Source organism: Neltuma alba, unplaced genomic scaffold (assembly GCF_004799145.2).
Source record: "Neltuma alba isolate B1F8T4 unplaced genomic scaffold, ASM479914v2 tig00013137_pilon, whole genome shotgun sequence".
Classification (NCBI taxonomy): domain Eukaryota; kingdom Viridiplantae; phylum Streptophyta; class Magnoliopsida; order Fabales; family Fabaceae; genus Neltuma; species Neltuma alba.
Genome location: NW_021637453.1, coordinates 46,474 through 65,235, shown reverse-complemented (window position 1 = coordinate 65,235; position 18,762 = coordinate 46,474). Strand labels below are relative to the sequence as shown.

At 34.9% G+C, this 18,762-nt stretch overlaps 1 protein-coding gene across 1 annotated transcript; it reads left to right on the top strand.

The window, feature by feature from the left end:
- The first annotated feature begins 11,256 nt into the window (after nt 1–11,256).
- Nucleotides 11,257–16,347, top strand: LOC114734750 (uncharacterized). Its single transcript, XM_028922397.1, has 5 exons — nt 11,257–11,604; nt 11,746–12,346; nt 12,718–14,304; nt 14,413–16,111; nt 16,185–16,347. The coding sequence occupies exons 1-5, from the start codon at nt 11,257–11,259 to the stop codon at nt 16,345–16,347; spliced, it is 4,398 nt and encodes a 1,465-aa protein (XP_028778230.1).
- The last annotated feature ends 2,415 nt before the right edge of the window (nt 16,348–18,762 follow it).

Below are 18,762 nucleotides of genomic sequence, written 5' to 3'. Positions count from 1 at the left end.
CTACATTGTATATTAGAGTCTGTTGCAGGATACAAGTTTTCAGGTTTTGAATGATCTCCCTATGGAATTGGATTTGCTATTATTTAAAGATATGATGGTTGATGGTTGTTCTAGCTTTAGACTTGTTTTAATGGTGAATGAATAATTTGGACATTTTGCGCCGTTGCTTATCAAAATGTTGATTAAAGAATTTATTAGCTAAGCCAATTTCTGTAATTTTTGTGTTATATTAGTATAACTAGTATATTATTTTAATTACGATAGGTTAAATCGCTTCAAAAATCATGAAATTGAAGTATTTAATTATTTTTTTTCAATTATTTACCTATTTGATATTTAATTTTTTACATATGTATTATTATATGTGTGTATAATATCATTTTTTTATTTAATTATTATATTCAGTCCAACCAAATGGTTGAATCGTAACCCACTAACTCCTTTAGCTTGATGTCCAATCTAGCTTTTAAAATATTGAGTGGAACATGGATATGGGCCAACTATAGAGCTTATTATGAAGGCCAATATCACATAACAAGTGTGTGTATTGATAACTCCAATAAAAAATACAAAAGCATACCTCATAAAAAAATATAAGTTATCCATCACATCCTAATAGTCAATTGTTTACAAACTCATTTTTCAGTTCCTTTCAAGACACTACCCCACAAGACAATTTATGCAAATCAAAACTTCATATAAAAGAAATTATTTATAAAAGTCACTCACCAACACATGCTAGAGCACTCAATAGATATAAATTCAGTTACTTAACCTCCTAGTTATTGAGTCAAAACACAAATCAAGGCCTAAACTTGAAAACACTGAAACCAAAGTAAGATCTATAGACAAAATTAAAATGTCATCTTTGCACTACTAGACTAGGCTACATATACCAAATTCTAACCTCTAGATCCCCTTCTAAGATGTTCAATTATTACTCAAAATTCTAGCTTGTTAAACTTTTCTAAGGTTTAAAATAAGAACAAATATAAAATAACTTTGATTCAATTCCTAAGTTTCTTTACCTTAGATTATCTTTATGTTACAAGCTTATATTATTAGAATCAGTAATTTTGGCGGTAGCACTTGCAAAAAAATAGTTAATTTGAGTCACATCCTATGGACATTGTTCTTAAAAGCTATTCCGCAGCTACTAGTAAACGAGAAGGTCACACTCCCCATGATTAATAACATAACTCGGGTAGATATTATAGCCCTTTAGAGTATAAACCAACCTAAACCAATAATACTTAGTACATAGAGATATCAATGGTTCTATAGACTATGAACTCACACCTTTTGGGCATATGCTAGAGGCATTATTGGTCAAATCATACCTCCCATATTGTCACTGTTAAAGATATTTTTCTACATTAAAATGGCCACATGTATGCCTGATGCACAACGGATGCTCTAGAGATTTTGCCATGATCTCATAGCAGTGGCCTAACTCCATGTTCATAATGTGATTTCATTCAATGTCATTGCAATGAGCATACCATCTCATAAGATTATGAAATCATTAAAAGCTTTCGTTCAGCCTTACCAAAATGCATTCTAGCACTTGGAAAGGACTTGCACTTAATTTAATGTTAGCAAGACTGAACAAATGACTTGTTCTTGCATGTTCAACTTTCTTTATGGAATAACTAATAACAAAGATTGGGTTGCCATTGCTTCTAATTTTGAATTGGCTTAAGTCACAATCCCCTCGTTGTTTCATAAATTTATTTTCTCCCTAGAGGTTTTATTAACGGATCTGCTAAGTTTACTTCTGACCTCACATAATCAATTGAGATTACTCCATCTTTCAGAAGTTGTCTTATAATATTATGTATCAATTAAATATGTTTGGTTTTACTATTAAAGGTTTTATTTTTAGTTGTAGTTATCAATGATTGCCTATCACATTATAAAGACACTGATAGCGTTGATTTTTCACCCAGTAAAATATTAGCAAGTTTTTCAACCACTTAGTCTTACAACCAGCCAATTCCATAGTAATAAACTCAAAATCCCTGAGGATTTAGTTATTATAATTTGTTTGGTTCACTTCCATATTACTGCACTACTACCAAAAGTGAAAATATAGCCACTAGTGTATTTTGTCTTATCTGAGTCTAAAACCTAAGGAGTACCACTATATCCTTCTAATATAGTGGGAAATCCAATATAAAATATACCATAATTCATGATACCTCTCAAGTAACTTAATACCCTTAGTAAAGTCTTCCAATGCTTATTGATTGGGTAGTAAGTGTATATGCTTAACCTACATATAACATAAGCAACATCTTACTTTCCTGAGAACACTGTGTTAAGAAAATCTTGAGAAAGTTTGGACATTATGATGTTTCTCTTATTGGTATTCTTTACGATTCTTATAATATCTGACTTATGAACATATCCTAATCTAGCATGCCACATATCAAAAGAGTCAACAAAATAAGTAGAAGAAGATTCATCCATACTAATCTCACCAACACTTAAAACAAACTGACCCTGATTACAATATCCCTTCCTAATTAGAATATTATTCTTCGTCATGACATCTTTGTCAAACTCAAAAGACACTTAACCTCAGCTTTCCCAAGTAGCGCCACAAAGACAAAGTTTGCCCTAAAATTAGGGACGTTCAGCACCAAAGTCTTTCTTGATGTGAGTTTTAACAACAGTTTTTTTTCCTAAACCTTAGTAGCTAGGGAATTAGCAAGGTAGATGTGATCTTTCCCTTCTTCAAAGGAGATAAACATCTCTCTGTTTGCATAAATGTGCTTGGTAGCTCCTAAATATTCCACCACCCATTTATTTACATTAGACACAGTGAGGGCTTAAGAAACCATTACAGCTACAACTTTATAATCATTATCATCATCTCCTTCAACCAAATTCACATTTGGCTTAAGAGAATTATCAACCTTTTGGGTAGCCTTCATCTATTGGCTTTCCACATATAAAACAATTGCCTTTCTTTTTGAACTTGGGGTTAGAGTCTTTGGATATGCAATCAATTTTTTATTCTTATTATTTTTATTTTTGGAATTGTACCTCTTGGAGTAAGGTTTCACTTCTACCAAGTTTGCTTTGGTAGCTATTTTCTTTTCTTTTGCAGCTTGTATTGCCTTTTTGTTGGTATCTTCAATGATTATATGGGTAATGAGATCTGAAAGGGACAACTGCTTTTGTTTGTGCTTTAATTGTTATTTATAGTCACTTAATGTCTTTGGCAACTTCTTGATCAGAAAAATTGATGATGCTTCTGTCGTTAAAGCACTCAATTAAACTAGGTCCTAATTGATTTGTAGTTTAGGATCAACCTAGGTCATTACTTCCAAGGAGCAATTTATGGGTTTCTTTAGGTAAAAATTCAGGTGATAAAAAAAATGCAATAAATTGGACCTAAACTAAAATGCAAAATTCTAATCCTAAATGGAAAATGCAAATGTCCTAAAATCTATATGAAAATTAAATTAAACTAAATAAATGCAATGCAATTTTTGGGGGGTTTTTTGAAAGAAAATGAAATAATGAATAAAGAAAATTAATCAGAAAGCAAAGAGAGTTAACAAGTAAAAATGGAGAAGTTCTCTTCAAGTAAGGTAGAGGGGACAACTCAGGATTCGCATGAATTTAACCTTCATAACCTTAATCAATTAATTAGACCAAAGGGAGGTGATAAGAGAGTGGAATTAATAAACTTAATTACCTACTTGAAACAAAGGGAACCCTCAATTTCAAAAGCCCTTAAACTATTAGAGAACTCATAACAATATAAGGTTGGTTAATTAAGCTTATTAAAACCAATGAAAAATAACCCAATTAATTTTGGAAATTATGTTTGAAATTATCCAATTAAACAATCAGATAACCAACCAACTTAATTAAACAATTAAGAGGTGAAAGAACCCAAATTTTGCAATTGAAACCACATTGATAATTAAACTCATAATGAAAACTCAATTATAAATTCAATTAACAATGCAAAGGTTCTAAACATAAATTCCAACAAGTGTCTCAACACAAATAAAATCCAAATATCAATCCAATCCAAGCATAAAGATGACAATCTAGAACTAAATTGTCTCAACAAAAATACAACTTAAAATTATTTAAAACTAAATAGTTTCAAGTCCTTGAATTAAAAAGATAAATGGAACATCACTCCCTTGTGGTCTTCAAATGCTAACCCAAGGCTCTAGTCTTTTCCATGCTCCTCCCAAGTTGCCTCCCTATAAGCTTAAGCTTCCATCAAAACAATCTTCCCTCCAAGCTTGTTGACGCGGAGAACGGCCATGTGGGCGAGGAAATTGAAGAACGGTGGCGTGGGTTCTTGGTGTGGTACTGGAGAGAGGTGGTATATGGTGGATATATGGGGTAATATTCAAAGGAGAGGGTTGATTGAAATTGGTGGGTGAATGATGTGAATGAGGGGGAGGAGAATTGGCGTCCAAAACTTGTATCCGTGCGTGAATCAATGGAGAATGGAAAGGAGGTCCCCTTAGGCGTGAATTCCTTGTTCTCAAATAAGGAAAATATTTTAATGGGAGAAAAGGAAATTTTTTGTGGATCCAAAGCTCAAGCCCATTAGTAATTAATTGATCCACTTGATATTAGCCATTCGATTGTGCTTAAATCCCAAGAAACAATCTTGCACCATTGGATTTTCTATATGCTCTTTCTTAACCTACAAGAATTTAAGTGCATCCATTAATGTAGATTATATCTAAATATAATCAAAAATTAAATATTAAATCTGCACAAAAATTAGGCAAGAAATTGCAAAACTTTCTAAAAATAATCTTTCTAAAAATATGAGACTTGTTTCCAAAGATTGGAGGAAAAATTAATTCCAAGTCAAAATAGGAAATCACAAAATATCTATATTTTTAATCCAAAATCTCAATTTTTATGCAAAATCCAAAAATCAACCAATTAATCTAATTATGCATAAAAATCCAATTAAGCTCAAAATTATCATTTAAATTCTGAATAAATGTGGGATAAAATATATAAAAATTGGGTTTTATCAGTATGCTAGCTATGAATTTATCTAGTGAGTTAATCTTCTCAACACGAAGCTCCTCCAACAATTTGTGATAGTCATTGATTTAGAGCTTAATATCTTTCTCTTCAATGATATCGCATCAATAGAAATTCCCTACCACGAACTCATCAATTGGTATCTATGATGATTATGTGGGTAATGAGATCTGAAAGGGACAACTGCTCTTGTTTGTGCCTTAATTGTTATTTCCAGTCACTTCATGTCTTTGGTAGCTTCTCGATCAGTATGCTAGCTATAAACTCATACGCAAGCTGATCTTCTCAACATAAATCTCTTTTCCAGCAATCTGTGGTAGTCATTGATTTGGAGCTTAATATCTTTCTTTTTGATCATCTCCCATATGTAGAAATTCCCTCCCACAGACTTCTATTTCCTAGGGTCCTCAAAAGTGTGCTTAAGGATAATTGATGCCTATATCTTATGTACTTCCTCGTAGACACAATACACATCGAAGAGGTCATTAGATAAAGTGCTAATAAGAGTGTGCCTACAAATGTTATTAGCATCTATCTAAATGTCCCTTGGGGTCTGATTAGCATCTAGTAGTAGTTTAGACTAAGTGAGTGCAGTAGCTACTCCATACATGTCAAGGGTAGAATAAACTTATTCTTGCCACCACCTGAACTTATTCCTGTCAAACGTTTCTATTTTTCAAAGTGTCAAGGACCAACCTGGGAATAGGCACTACTATTAGAATAATAATAACTACAACAACACTGTGAGTGTTTTCAGCAGCAGCATCAACACTAGTAGCATTGAGGGGTTCATGGTAGCAAGCAACTCTTAAGATTGTTGGTGGTAACACCTATAAAAAAATAGTTAATGTGAGTCACATGTTATGGACGCTATCCTTAAGAGCTATTCCACAATCACTGGAAGATGAGGAAGCGATACTCCTTAGGATAAAATGAACTCTTCTTGCAAGAACAGGATGAGTAAAACAATAGAAGATAAAAAAGCAAACTCAGCAAGGAAGTAGAAATTTCAGAAGAGGGAGGAGAGATGCATGAAAGCTCTCACAGTGTTGTTGTAGTTATTTATTATTATAAATAGATAAGCTATTTATTGTAATTTAATTTCAATTTTTGCAAAAATACCTCTGATTAAAAAGTGCCTAGTCTGCCTTTAACTCATGTACATAGGGGAAAATTGCTGGATCTCCATTATGTTTGCCTTTAGTCGCACATAGTCATGGGAGTGAGATCCTCTTTTTCCTCTAAGCTTGTTCACTAGCCCAAGACCACAGGTTAGTATTTATACTCTTGTACCTCCATAGTTTTGAGTAACGTGGCACTTCTTCCTTTTGATTCACCCATCCTTTATCTCTATTAGTTGTCATCTATTTATAAGCTAGATAGAAAATCCTCAATTAGAAAAATAAATCTAATATGAATTAAATTATTATCACTGCAAATTTTCAAGGAAAAATTTCAATTAAGGACCACAGGATAATTTATTTTGAATAGCTCCAAAACATTCTGAAATGTCACTGCAGGACCAAAGAAGTAAATTGACATTAATTTAAGAAAGAAAAAGACATTTTTACCTCTCAAAACTGTGACCCTAAAGCTCTTTCCCCTTTTTCTCTTAAAACTCCCAGTAACCCAAGCTCTTCTCTTATTTACTCTCTAAAAAATCTGTTGTTGCATTGAGAAAGATCATTCGTTGCCATCGTTGTTCCAATAAGGAGAGCTGTGAAACTCATATTTTTGTTATGAATTCGTAAATTCCTATTGTAAGTGTATATTGTGTTTAATTATTGAAAATTGATTCAAATGAATACTTGAATAATATCCAGCAACATATTATATATGACTAGCAACAGTGGAAGTAAATGTTTGTGTTCATTGATTATTTTGAGTTTTTATTGTCGCATTTATGCGAATATATTGATGATTATTATCCTTGTGCTAGAGGAACAACACACTGTGCTAAAATCTAAGTTGTTCTGGTTGCTCATTACTTACAAAAAAAAAATGAAGTTAGGTGCTGTTACGAAACTACTTCAACGAATAAAGACCCAACAAAAAAAAAGCGATGACATAGTAATGGTTATATTTCTATTCGAGATGTAACTTAAGCTATTTTAGAATGTGTTCAAGTTTGTGTATAGAGAATTTGTACAATTTCAGTTTCAGAGAATATATATTATGAGTATGTTTCATTTCAATTAATTCTAATATTTTGCTTTTTCCCACTAGTTTATAAGTATCTGATGTACTACTAACAAATAAAATTAGAGAATTTGCAACAAGGATACAGTGCTTAACAACTTCATGTTTTGGAAAAGTGGCTGTCACATTGACAATTAAAATTAAAAAATTTGTAAGAAAGATACGTATATTAACAACAAGAACACGTCTATTTGCAAACGAACTAGTTGAATTAAAGAAGATGAACATGACAATTCACAAGTCTAGGAGGGACTATTTATACATGGAATTAGACGATCTGCAATATAGATACGCCTATTAACAATAGAAATACATCAATTTGCAAGTGGATTTATTTAATTTATGAACACAATGATTCACAAGTCTAGGAACGATAGTTCATAAGTGGCATTAGAAAATTTGCGACACGATTATGCCCATTAATAACATAAATATGTCTATTTGAAAGTGGATTTATTTCATTCATAAACTTAAACAGAATAATTCACAAATCTAAGAGCGATAATTCACAAGTAGGATTAGGATATTTGCAACACAAATACACCCATTAACAACATACATACTTCCATTTACAAGTGAATTTATTTCATTTATAAAGTTAAACACAACAATTTACAAATCTGAGATCAATAGTTTAGAAGTGAAATAAGGACATTTGCAATATGGATATGTCCTTTGACAATATAAATTTGTCCATTTGTAAGTAAATTTATTTCATTCATAAAGTTGAATAAAATAATTCACAACTCTGGGAGTGACAGTTTGAAAGTAGAATTAGGATATTTGCAATATCAATACGCCTATTAACAACATAAATACATCTATTTACAAGTGGATTAATTTGTTTTGCATTTACATAGTTACTAGCCAATTTCAGTGCAATATTTCATATATTATTTTTCTTTCTAAGGTCATCATAGATTCACCTCCTTCATGGAAGATGCAAAATAATTGCTTTCCACTATTGCTAGTCATATACAATACGTTGCTACACATCATTCAAATATTAATTTCAATCAATTTTCAATAATTAAACACAAGATATGTTTACAATAGGAATTTGTGAATTCACAACAAAAATACAAGTTTTCAGAATACCAAATCACCATTTTATTAGAGAAGTAAAATTTGCAAATTCATAATACAATTCATGATAGGAACTACAAAGCTGACTCTTAATACTCAACAGTGTAAATTTAAAATTAATGCACTGTATAATTTTATTTCAGATCTAAGAAATCTAAAAGATTTCTCGCTGGTTCAGAATTTCACAATAGCCCAAAGCAAATCCATAAAATCCACAATAGAAGAAATGGAGAAGGATTTTGCAGTATTATATGCAAAAAAAAAATTTAATGGAAATACAGTGAAAGAGGTCACATACACAGAGAGAGAGATTATGGCAACAATGAAGGCTCGTTACCAAAACAACACTAACAGTGAAGGCACTCCATACTTAAATAATAGTGAAGGCGAAGGCTCTCCTTACCAGAACAACGACGACGACGAATGATCTCTCTCAATGCAAGAACAGATTTTTCAAAGAGAGAGAGGGAAAGAAGAGCTTGAGTTACTGAGAGTTTTAAGAGAGAGGGGGGAAGAGCTTCAAGATTATAGTTTTGAGGGGTAAAAATGTCTTTTCCTTTCTTAAATTAATTTTAGTTTGCTCTTTGGTGATGTAGTGATATTTCAGAATGTTTTGGGGGTTGTTTGAAATAAATTATCTACTGTGATCCTTAATTGAAATTTTCCTAATTTTCAAATATCAATCTAACCGTTGACATTAATGCATTAGACATCATGAGTCTACTCTTTAAATTTTAGCTCGATCTAATGGTAAACTATGACTTGGATCTCCCGAACTGCCTAACCAAGTTTCAGCTCGTTTCAACGATTCTTCAATTTACGTATGATACTTTACTAAACCTATCTTAACTATGTGCGAAAATTACTTAATTGTTTAATTTTACCTTGCCACCTCCTATATATAGACTCCTAGAATTTCCTCTTCCTCATTATTTAGTTGATGTTGGACTTCTTCAGTTTTATTTTATTTTATTCATTTACATATTTCTATATGTGTATATATATAAAAATACAATCATAATTATTTTAAATGTTTAATTCAACCTCCATTAGTTTAATTTTATGAGATATTTACTTATATATTCACTTAACCTCCATTAACTTCGATATATATTATTCTTTTCCTAATATTATAACTTGATATTATATTTTCATCCTTAGAATTTATTTTATTTGCATGCATTTTCTTTATTTAAATAACAACAAGGTAAATTCTATTTTGCAAGTAAACAATTTTCGCTAATATTATTTAAATCTTAGGGAGAAAATTAGGATGTTATCCAAATCCTCTTCATTGATTCTTAATCACTTCTTTAGAATCATAGATCTTGTTGGTTTTTTTTCCTAATTTGGAACAACTCTAAAGCCTATTCAACTTTCACAAATAATCTCAGCTTCAGGTACACACTCTTGCCAACAAATATCTCTAAGACACATGCACATTGGAACATCCTCTATTTTTGTGGGTGCTAGAGAGAGGTGCTGGAAAACTCATTATAGGAGAGCAAGAAATTCCCACAAGAAAAAACCCTAGCAAAGAAAATGCCCTTGCTAGGGGGGAGAAAATTGTGATTGGAAGGGAATTAAGATCACATTTCTACTCAAAAAGATGTTTAGAATAACATTTCTTCAACCCATCAAAGTCTTATAAAATGGATCCAGAGTGATATATTTTTACTTATTGAAAAATATAGCCATTAGAAAAAAAAAAAAGAAGGTTGTTTCTAACTATTGTAGAACTTTAAAAATAAAAGTAATGCACTAAAATTCCTTTAAAATTTACGCATCAAAATTGAGTGAAAAATATTTTCAGAAAAACTTTTTCTACGCATTACTATGAAAATAAATGTGCTAAATTTATACACAGGCAAAATAATTTTTATGTGAAAAATTGACACAATAAAAACTTCAACAAATCAAAACTAAGTTTTTCAAATAAGCTCATAAACAATGAAAAGAGAGTGATGTGTTGCAATAAATTTCAAGCACTTGTGAGGAATTTCGTTTGGGATCCATTGAGCAACAAAGAAGTGTACATTTGATTAACTAGAACACCATGTAGCAGCTAAAATCAACAGGAGGCAGTGGGATAAGGGATATGGTAGCCCAAAATTCTGCCCTCCTTATGAAACTAGCCTATAAGATAGTCAAGCAGCCCGATCTCTTATGGGTCCAGATTCCAAGAGCCAAATATGGTTGGCAAGAAGGCAATTTAAAAGCTGTCAAATCAGGAGTTGGTATCGGAGTTCGTGACCCAAGGCCCCTGACATTCTCTTTGTTTGGAAGTTGGAGCCTGGGAGGTGCAATTAAAGTATATGCGCCGACTGCTCTTACATGGCTCTGGTTCTCTCGGGCAAAGGTGCTGCTGTTCAAGTCCCTCCAACAACGGAGGAGGATGATCAAATAATGAGAAGCTCAAAAAAGATAAAAAATATGGGGATTGGTGAGAGTTCGAAAACTGATCAATGGCCGAAGCTTGGAACCAATATAGCCCTAACTCAGAAGACAACCCCTTTAACTTTTGCTCAAACTCTAAAAGGGGTGGAACACAATGAAGATCATTCTGATGAGGATAACGAAGGGAAAGATTACTCAGGCTATTCTGATGATTCATTATCTGAAGACTCTGAAATGGATGAAGGGGAGAAGAAGGAACCTATTGTGAGGATTCGAGAGGATCCCCATAAAAACTTCCCAACCTTCTACTTCTCCGGCAGACTGAAGAAACGCCTATATAGAGCGTGGAAGAAAGCTGTTATAGTAAAGTTACTTGATCATCATGTGGGATACAAAGCACTGGAATCTAGACTATAGGCTCTGTGGGCAAAGCGAGGAGTGATCAGCCTTATCAATATCGGGTATGGATACTTTGTGGTTAAACTCTCAAACAAAGAGGATTATTTCAATGCACTCACTGGTGGCCCATGGATGCTCTACGATCACTATCTAACTGTAAGACCATGGGAACCAAGATTTAATCCGGCCAAAGCAAAAATCGATAAAGTCGCAGTGTGGGTTCATTTGCCCAGAGTTGCTCTTGAATATTATGATGCAGAGGCATTAACCATTATTGAGAACAGAATAGGGGAAACTATAAAAGTTGATGTCAACACTTCAGGCCAATTGAGAGGGCACTATGCTCGAATATGTGTTCTTGTGGATTTGGGGAAACAACTCATGTCAGGGTTCTCCCTAGAAGGGGAAGAGTATCAACTGGAATATGAGGGTCTGCACTCTCTATGCATTAACTGTGGGGTCTATGGGCATAATTGCTCGGTATGTCCGAAGAAAAAAAATACAATGGGGAACGAAGAGGGCTGACAAACTGATCAGAATAATGGAGTTAGCGGGAGGCAAAGGCCAAATGAGGATGGATTAAACACCTCTAGTGATCAAGAAGTGTGGAAAGTTGTCCAGAAACAACGACGGCAACGGAAAGGAAAGGATAAACAGGGGAATAATCTCCGGCAACAAAATCAAGGGACCAGATTTGATGTGCTTGCTGAGGTGGAAAATCATTTTAATCTTGCAAAGAATTATGTGGAAAAGGAAGTATCTACGGAGCCACAAAAGGATATGGTACAAAGTAGTGGGGTGCTTGCAAATTCGGTGAGACGTGCAAAAACAAAGCAACCTGCGCAAAAGCAAAACGGAGGGAAATCCTTAGCAGTGGTCCCAGCGGCAGAGTTCAAACGTGTCTCAGTGGCTGTCGAAAAGGGCAAAAGAGAGAAAAGATCAAGGGAGATGTTTAGAAATCATATGAGAAGTAAGGAGGCACTGATGTTGACAGGAAACGAGAACAAGGGAGAAGAGCAAGAGCAAACGAATGGGGACAAAAGGGAGATACTGCAGGGAGCATTAAATGTAGATCTCATGGACCTCCAACTGGACCCCCCAGGTCTGCCACATGACCCCGGGGATAAAGAAGCGGACACTGAAAGGGCCTCCTTTGGGCAAGTGAGTGAAAGCCCATTTGAGGAGAGCCCAATGAATGAAGATGGGGAAGAATTACTTCAGAGTAATGGAACGATAGTAAGCGAGACTCAGAGCACATAGGGTCTTAAATTGGGCCTTTTTTTAAAAAACAAAAATCTTTTATGGATAGTATCTTCTACTGGAATACTAGAGGTGCATGTAGTAAGGGACTGGTGAGGAACTTAAAAACCATGTTCTCTGGGCCTAAGCCCAAAGTTATTATTCTAGCAGAAACCAGATGTGAAGATTCCTCTTACTTTCGTTCTCTTAATTCTCTGGGGTTTGATTGCTACTCAGCAGTTCCAAGCATTGGACGTTCAGGCGGAATAGTGGTTGCTTGGAATGGGAGTTGTGTGAATATTACAATTCTGCAGCTAAATAGACAATATATTCATTTTTGATGTATGCTTCCAGGATTTGAACCTTTTCTCCTGACAGCAATTTATACGGTTCCACACTCTAATCTGAGGAAAGCTCTTTGGGAGGACCTGAAATCTCTGTCTTCCATAACCTCAGAATCATGGGTGGTTTGTGGCGATTTCAATGATATCATGTCTTCATCGGAAAGAATGGGAGGAAGGAAAATTAATATACGGCGCATTGCTTGGTTTAATGATCAGATTAAAGCTTGCGCTCTATCAGATCTGGGATTTAAAGGTCCTCGTTTTACATGGAAGGGTCCGCAACTAGCAAGATGCTCAAGACTCTTTGAAAGATTAGATAGAGCTCTAGCGAATTCTGCTTTTATGAATTCCTTCCCGGACTGTCTGGTAAAGATTCTTCCTCGTACGAATTTTTCAGATCATAATCCTCTAAATTTGCTGCTGTCTGATTCTTTCATTACTTCGAAAGGTCCTAAACCTTTTAGATTTGAGGCTATGTGGATTGAACATGCCAATTTTAAAGACTTGATTAAAGAGAAGTGGCTTTTTAGGAACGATTTCAATGAAGCTTTGAACAACATTAAGAACTCTTTGCTTAGTTGGAATAGAGATGTTTTTGGCCTTGTAGAAAAAAGGAAGAGACAGATTCTGGCTAGATTAAATGGAATTCAAAACTTTGATGGTTACCCCTTTTCACATTTCCTTTGCAAACTGGAGGTGGAATTGCAGGAGGAATTAGAGGAAGTTTTAAAATTAGAGGAGCTTAAATGGTTTCAAAAAGCTAGAACAATTTGGATTACTGAAGGGGATAGGAATACACGATTTTATCATTTAAAAACCAGAATTAGAAGGAAGAAAAATAGAGTCTTAGCTCTAAAGAATGAGATGGGAATCTGGATTGAGGAGGAGGATAATTTGAAGGAGTGGGTAGTGAAGTATTTCAAGAAGCTTTACACGACGGATGGCTGTGAGCAGAACTATTTAAAGACTGCTACCTGTTTTCCCGAAGTAACTGATGCTTTGAATGATTTATGTGCAATTCCCTCATATAAAGAAGTTAAAAATGCTTTATTCTCTATAGGTCCCTATAAAGCTCCTGGGGAGGATGGTTTCTCCCCTATTTTCTTCCAGGCTAACTGGCAATTAGTTGGGCCTGATCTTTGCAAATTTGTGAAAGGAGTTTTTAATGGGGAAATTGAAGTGGTTGATTCAAATAAAACTCTGATTTCTCTTATTCCAAAGACTAATAGCCCAGAGTTGGTGACTCAATTCAGACCAATTGCTTTGTGTTCTGTGCATTATAAGTGTATCACTAAAGTGTTGACCCAAAGATTGAAGATGGTGATGAATGACCTGATCTCCCCCTTCCAAGCAAGTTTTATTAAAGGGAGACACATTCAGGATAACATAATAATTGGGCAGGAGATAATGCATACCATGAAAAAGAATAAAAACAAGAAGGGTTTGATGGCAATGAAGATAGATTTGGAGAAAGCTTATGACAGGATAAGATGGGACTTCCTACAACAGGTGCTGGAGGAGACTGGAATGGATAGTCGTTCAATTAATTTGATTATGTCTTGTGTTACTTCAGTCTCCTACAATGTTTTGTGGAATGGTTCCAAGACTCAGTATTTCAAACCTTAGAGAGGCCTCAGACAAGGGGACCCTCTATCCCCTCTACTCTTTGTGCTGTGCATGGATAAACTGTCACATTTAATTACAGATGCGGTCAATGAAGGTAAATGGAGGCCTATAAAGGTAACCAAAAATGGTCCAGGTATATCTCACTTGCTTTTTGCTGATGATTTACTCTTGTTTGGTGTTGCTACTGAAAGACAAGCTCACTGCATGATGGAGTGCCTGCAGAATTTCTCTCGAGCTTCTGGAGAACTTGTTAACAAAAGCAAGTCCTCCTTAACTTTCTCCCCAAAAGTGGATAGAACAATCAAAGAAAGAATAAGAAATATTGCTCAGATGAAAGTCACTGCTGAAATGGGCAAGTACCTGGGTTTTCCTCTCTCTACTACTAGGAAACCTAAGGAAAGCTTCCAATATGTTATTGATCGAGTGCAATCGAAGCTGTCAGCGTGGAAAGCCGATAGTTTATCTCTGGCAGGAAGAATCACACTGGCCAAATCTGTGGTGAGCTATATTCCCCTTTACCCTATGCAAGTGGCCCTATTACCAAAGAAAATTTATGAGGAGGTAGAGAGATTGCAAAGAAACTTCATATGGGGAAATAACCAACATTCCCATGGATATCACCCTATTGGATGGCATCAAGTGACGCTACCTAAATCCCATGGTGGACTGGGTTTCAAAAGACTTGCTTCTGTCAACAGAGCTTATGGAGCAAAACTAGCCTGGAAACTAATCAGAGGTGAAAATGGATTATGGGTGGATATTTTGCAGCAGAAGTATATGTTACGTGATGAGGAATGCTTGCTGACTGCTTTTCCAGGGGACTCTAAACTCTGGAGCTTTATTTGCAAGCAAGCAGACATTATTGAAAATGGGACTAAATGGCAAGTCAGGAATGGTCCATCTGTAAATTTCTTTAATGATGTGTGGCTACTCCCAGATATGAAAATTAAGGATATGTGCATCAGACCTTTAACGCAAGAGGAGGAAGCAAGCTCTGTAGCTGATTGGACGAAATATGGGACATGGGATTTTCAGAGGCTAAACACGATTGTTAAGAAGGAAGTTATACAGAGACTCATCAGTGTCTTACCTCCTATAGAGGGGGCTGGAAATGATGTAATGATTTGGAGTGAAACAAGTAATGGCATGTTTAGTGTTAAAAGTGCTTATTTTCTAATTGAAGAAAATGACAGGGCTCTCTTTAATCCAATTTATAAACTGATATGGAAGTGGAAAGGGGCTGAGAGAATCAGAGTCTTCCTTTGGAGAGCCTTTAATAATAGGCTTCCAACAAACTTGTGGAGAAGCAGATGGTGTGCGGATTCAGCAGTATGTTATTATTGTCACAGAGGAACCGAAGACATTCTTCACGTTTTAAGAGACTGCTTCTATGCTAAGCAGCTTTGGTTACAACTTCTTAACAAGAGATATACTTCAGATTTTTTTGCTGCTTCTCTTCAAGAATGGTTTACAATGAATCTGAAAGTTAATATGGGAATGATTGAGGACGTCAGCTGGGATATTATTTGGGCTGTAGCAGTTTGGAAATTATGGAATTGGCGTAACAAGACTATGTTTGGGAATGATATCAACTGCAGACCTAGGAATCCGGGATATCATATACTAAATTGTTGGAGATTTTTTGCAACTAGAACGGAAGAGGGCAGTAAACTCATTGCTGAATCTGATAGGAAGAATGATAAGTGGATTCCCCCCCCCGGAAAGTTGGGTGAAGTTGAATGTAGATGGAGCTATGAACCAACGATCCACGAAGGCAGGTTGTGGAGGGGTCATCAGGGATCAAGCTGGAACCTGGATTGTGGGGTTCTGTTTCTTAATTGGTACTTGCAGTGCGGCTGAAGCAGAAGAGTGGGCGATCCTTAAGGGACTATCCTTAGCTTGGGATTTTGGATTCAAACGTGTGATTCTGGAATCTGATGCCAAGACTCTTATTGAGCAACTCATGAGGAAGGATGAGTCTCAAAATGGAAATCTTGTCCTATTTAGAATCTAGGAATTACTGAATTTCAGTTGGACAATTGAGCTGGAGCATATAACAAGAGAAAGGAACAAGGTGGCTGATGGGCTTGCGAAGATGGGCATCTCTCAATCCTCGTTTTGGGATAAATACCCCGAGAGTTTGCAAATGCTAGTGGATCAGGATTGCGTAGGAATCAATCCTAATAGTATTTAATTTGGGCTTTAGCCTTCTTTTGTACCAAAAAAGAAAAAAGCTGTCAAATCCAAGAAGGGATCACACCTCTAGAGAAACCTTGGCACCTTATGGGAGGACCTAGAAATGGGTCTCAAATGGACCATTTGAAATGGGGAAAAAGCCAGATTTTGGACTGATCACTGAATTAGGGAGCTTGGACCGCTACACTACCTCTCCTTCGCACCCATCCCAGAGGAGGAGCTTAGCAAGCCAATAAATCACTTGATTTCACCAAGTGGCTCATAGGACTAGCAGAATATTGGAGACAGATTACCTACAAGGATAATCAAGTTAACTATAGATCATGGAACCCCAAGGAATCCTTCACAGCTAGACCAATGCAACTAGAGCTATTCATCCTCTGGCATTTTCACAGTGCAAACAGCTTATCAGCTAATCAAGGAGGAGGACTGGAACGTAGAAAGAAAGGAGTGGCAGCTTGCTTGGTGATGGCCAGGAGCACAACGAACTTGAGCCTTTTTATGGTTGGCACTAAGCAATAAACTGTTAACCAACACGGAAAGAGTCAAGAGACACATGGCTTCAGATGAATGGTGCAAACTTTGTGAAAACGGTTCTAAGGACCTAAATCATGTTCTTAGGGAGGGTACTAATGCCGCCTCATGCTGGAACCTGATTATACCCCCTCATCTCCAAGTGGAATTTTGCCAGAAGACACTCAGAGAATGGTTTGAGGATGACATCAACCCAAAGAAACGGGACAAGAACTGGTGCATCTTTAGTCAGTTGTTTTGCCAAGATACTTGATGTCGTTAAACTTGTAAATGAGGCTATTGCCTTAAGCCACCACACCATCCGCGCGAAAGAATTTCATGAGCGGTTAAGCTTAGGCTAATAGCATCTCTGTGTAGTTTTACCTTTTCCGGCTTGTAACTATTTGTACGTTTCTTTGCTTTTGAATAAAAAGTACTTTTCACTCAAAAAGAAAAAGAAAAAGATTGATGCGTTAAAATTGCTATGAAGGCAAAACTTTGATTCTTTGGAAACTGAGGGTAACACATTAGAATTGAAATTAACGTGCTAAGAATTTCATAAAGAAAAAATAAACTTTTTAAATAAAGATAACTAAATATGGAACAAAGAGTGAAAACAAGCTTTTCAAATAATTTTAGTGTCCTGATGTCAAAATTGACACTTAAAACACATCTTTTCATTAAAAACACTTCGTTAACGTGTGATTGTTAAAAATTGATGTGTTAATATTTTCACAAAAGCATCTTAAAGTTTTCAAACAAACATTATATATTAGAATAAGAATTAACGCGAGGATAACATTTGAGGATCAAAAAGATTTAGTTAATCTTATTTAAGAACCAAAATAGTTTAGAAATCCAAAATAAGAACCAAAGGTTCCTTAGTGATATAGTAAACCCTTGTAGCAAAACAATAAATCTCACTTGCAAATTAGTAATTACCAAGTTACAAATCATGTGGAATAAATGTATTGATTCGTTAGATATCATAATAACTTTGACAAGTTAATTTTTTTATTTTTTTTATAAATAAATGAATTTTATTTGCAAATTAATTGTTACAAAGTTATAAACTAAGGAGCATGAGCATCAAGCTACCAGAAATCTTGAAAACTATTCCTCTTCCGTCATAAATAGACAAATCTTATTCATAATTTTTTGCCTGAAAATCTTATTTATAAATTTGTACTCATCCGGTCCTTAATATAAGATCCATTTAACTGTTTGATTAGATTAAGGAAGTTAGGTAAATTAGTTATTAGAAAAGTGACATCTTTTCCTAAATACCATAATCATGTTTCTTAATACCCCCTCTCCCTTTTCTACTTGATTATGGTTGAGAGAGTATCCATAGGGGTAATTTAGAGATAATTGATAAATATGAGAAATGGGTCTTATATTTAGAACCAAACCAACTCAAAATTGGGTTCTATATTAAGGACCGGTAGAGTAGTAACAAAGATATAAATAAGGTAATATGATAAATAAACCACGAGAAATCATTGTGTTTATTCTTTTTTTGGCCAACATCGTATGCTTAACAAGTTGTATTTTTATTAATTTCATAGACGAATTTTGCTGATAAATTAATGATTAGAGAGTTGTAAATTAAGGTACTACCTCCGGTCTTAATTATAAAAGCTGGTTGACTAATTTAATGAGATTAAGAAAATAAGTTAAGTTAGTTATTTGTAATAAATAAGTATTATCTTTCCTAAAA